The sequence below is a fragment of the Tripterygium wilfordii genome, chromosome 15, assembly GCF_013401445.1.
Source record: "Tripterygium wilfordii isolate XIE 37 chromosome 15, ASM1340144v1, whole genome shotgun sequence".
NCBI lineage: Eukaryota > Viridiplantae > Streptophyta > Magnoliopsida > Celastrales > Celastraceae > Tripterygium > Tripterygium wilfordii.
The window spans coordinates 6,160,981-6,164,283 of NC_052246.1; the positions used below are offsets into that span (position 1 = coordinate 6,160,981).

Genomic DNA, 3,303 nt, shown 5'->3' on the forward strand with positions numbered 1-3,303 from the left:
GTCAAAGCAAGTGAGACTGGTTGACAGGCTTATAGTGCATTAGTTGGTGTTATGGAACCGACATACAAGTTCAAAGAGCGTTTGGACTTGCCCAGAGTTAATCTCTAAAGTTTGAGATTTTTTTTGGAGAAGACAACATGAGTAAGGATGTTCACAAGAAAGAATGAAGATTTTTGGATGGACTACTATGTGTTTTGAACATTTTGTGACACTCAACTTTGATCCAAGTGGAGATTTGTGAAGTTTGACCCAAAGTTGAAAATTTTGGTTCAGACCAAATTGTTCTTCCTCGAAAAAGGCTTAGGCCCTTCCTCAAGGAAGGCACGAGGCTCACTTGTTTTTTAGTTGTAAAATCAGAATTTTATTAGGTTTTGAGTTAGAATTAGGGTTTTGGTTTGAAATTGTTCTACTCTCTCCATGGAACCTATAAGACTTAAGGTTTGTGCAACTTTCTAGGTGGTTAGACAGACCGTCTGGAGCTAGAGAGGGAGAGTGTGAGAGAAAGGAATTTGAATTAGTCATTGAGTTTAAGAGCTCATATCTTTTGTAATCTTCTTCGTATTAGTGTAATTCTTCATTATTCTTTGCCCGAGACATAGGCAAGTTGTACCGAACCTCATTAAATCTTGTGTCTTCTTTCTTTCTTTGGTTTACGCATACTTTCTATATTCGAGTTTTTTTTTTTTTTTAATTCACAATAGATCGAGGAACATTGTTTATCACATAAATTGTAAAATCAAGCCCTAGATTGACGACAACTTTGAAAATTAGATAATAATATGACTCGTCCATTCATGGAAACAAGTCATATGTGGAGCAGGCACACACTACATTTGTTTATAATACATACAACATGCATTTCTTTTTATTATTCCTTCTAAAACAAACACAAAGGTCCATCAAACGCGGAAACTCGCTTTTCTGTCCCCTTTTTTCTTCAATGGCATCCCTTCATTTAGGTCTTTATTCGGATATTCCTCTCCTTTTCCTGCAACAATGTTATAGTAAAAATAGTAACTAACAACACAAGGTATGTTGTACGGTAAAATTGTTAAATTTACTGTTCATAGAGTTAGAGTTTATAATTTAGAGTGATATAAATATGTAATGAAATTATAAAAACCAATGATCAGAAAATCAATCCCTCACTCCCATGAATATTTGTATATTATTTCTCTTCACGTTCTCTTTTTTGATTCTTATAAGTTATAATTCACAGTTTAAACAATAAAATCCTTATCATTGGCCCTTTTACTATACATTTAAATATGTATTCAAGCATAAAATATAGATTACTATATATTTATAGACGTTGTCATGAATTAGAAACGAATTTTTTTGTATAGATAATGTCGTTTTTAATATTAGTTTTTTGTAGAATGTAGACGTATTTAAACCTTTAACTTGTTGAAAATTCTTAATAGTGACTATCATCAGCATTGTAAGGCATGTAATTAATGTTGTTTAATGGGAGCTTACCTTGAAGAAGATATATCATTCTCTAGTAATGGTGAGGAGGAGGAGGGGATGAATAGATGTAATGGGGTGGTGGTGGCTTGTGTACTGGAGGAGGAGGAGGTGGAGACTTGTACACATAAGGTTTCTTTGGAGGAGGTGGTGGTGACTTGTACTTGTAAGGGGGAGATGGTGGTGGAGGGTACACCTTGGGTGGTGGAGGGGGTGGAGATTTATAATGGTAAGGAGGAGATGGTGGTGGAGGGTACACCTTGGGTGGTGGAGGGGGTGGAGATTTATAATGGTAAGGAGGAGATGGTGGTGGAGGGTACTTCTTTGGTGGGTGTGGTGGGTACTTCTTGTGTGGTGGAGGTGGTGGTGGTGACTTGTACTTGTAAGGGGGAGATGGTGGTGGTGGGTACTTCTTTGGTGGGTGTGGTGGGTACTTCTTGTGTGGTGGAGGTGGGGGTGGAGATTTATAATGGTAAGGAGGAGATGGTGGTGGAGGGTACTTCTTTGGTGGGTGTGGTGGGTACTTCTTGTGTGGTGGAGGTGGGGGTGGAGATTTATAATGGTAAGGAGGAGATGGTGGTGGAGGGTACTTCTTTGGTGGGTGTGGTGGGTACTTCTTGTGTGGTGGAGGTGGGGGTGGAGATTTATAATGGTAAGGAGGAGATGGTGGTGGAGGGTACTTCTTTGGTGGGTGTGGTGGGTACTTCTTGTGTGGTGGAGGTGGGGGTGGAGATTTATAATGGTAAGGAGGAGATGGTGGTGGAGGGTACTTCTTTGGTGGGTGTGGTGGGTACTTCTTGTGTGGTGGAGGTGGGGGTGGAGATTTATAATGGTAAGGAGGAGATGGTGGTGGTGGGTACTTCTTTGGTGGGTGTGGTGGGTACTTGTGTGGTGGAGGTGGGGGTGGAGATTTATAATGGTAAGGAGGAGATGGTGGCGGTGGGTACTTCTTTGGCGGTGGTGGAGAAGAGTAGATATAGTGACCATCAATGGCTTCTGCTGGCAAGCTAATGAAGGAGAGTAAAACAGCCACAAGAGTGGCAAGAAGAGAAGTCATTGGGGACCCACTATTCCCCATTTTTAGTACTACAAAGAGAACTGCATTTTTGTGCAATCCTATCCCTCCTTTATATAGATTTTGTGTTTACCTTCCAACACTACCTAGTCGTAGTAAAATCATACTACCTTTGAATATTATTTTCCCTTCGTAAAAACGGGTCAAAACAAAAAATTACACTAGTCTTGTGTAAATGAATAAATGACATTGATGTTTGGATCAATATCTAACTTTTGAGTTGGCATTTTTATTTTTTATTATTATTTTTTTTTGCATGACCGGGGCTGCTAACTAAAGCAGAGAATAAAGTAGAGTGTGTAATGGAAATAATTGCAAAGAGAAAAGTATTTCATTTCGTTAGTTTTGTCATTTTATGGAGAGCTTGAGCTTTCAAATTGCCTCTCCTCTCTGCTTAATTTACTATTTTCTCGTCGTTTTGTTGAAACTTCTGTTTTGAATTTTGATAGCAGAAGATTTTGGTCTTTATTATCACTTTCTATATAATTGAAGATAGGGGACCTTTCTTCCTAATCTGAATCCTCTAATTAATAATTTATAAACAAATATAAGATCCAATTTTTCAGATTTAATTAGGCAGGTTAGTTGGCATATGATTCATATTAATTAACTTTAGATCTAATCACTCATTTCATCAATAAAATTATGAGATTCGCTTGGACAAAGGAATCGTTGAGACACTATAATTAATTATGCAGAGGCGAAAAGAGTTTGTCAGAGATGTAAAGTTAGGAATAGGATACATGGACAGAGAGGTAATA

General features: G+C 38.1%; 1 protein-coding gene across 1 annotated transcript; it reads right to left on the reverse strand.

The window, feature by feature from the left end:
* Nucleotides 1-702: 702 nt before the first annotated feature.
* Nucleotides 703-2,572, reverse strand: LOC120016156 (extensin-like). The gene is made up of 2 exons (XM_038868791.1): nt 1,480-2,572; nt 703-988 (listed from the first exon to the last, which is right to left on the reverse strand). Exon 1 carries the CDS (start codon nt 2,543-2,545, stop codon nt 1,502-1,504), a length of 1,044 nt encoding a protein of 347 aa, XP_038724719.1. The 5' UTR covers nt 2,546-2,572; the 3' UTR covers nt 703-988; nt 1,480-1,501.
* Nucleotides 2,573-3,303: the final 731 nt, after the last annotated feature.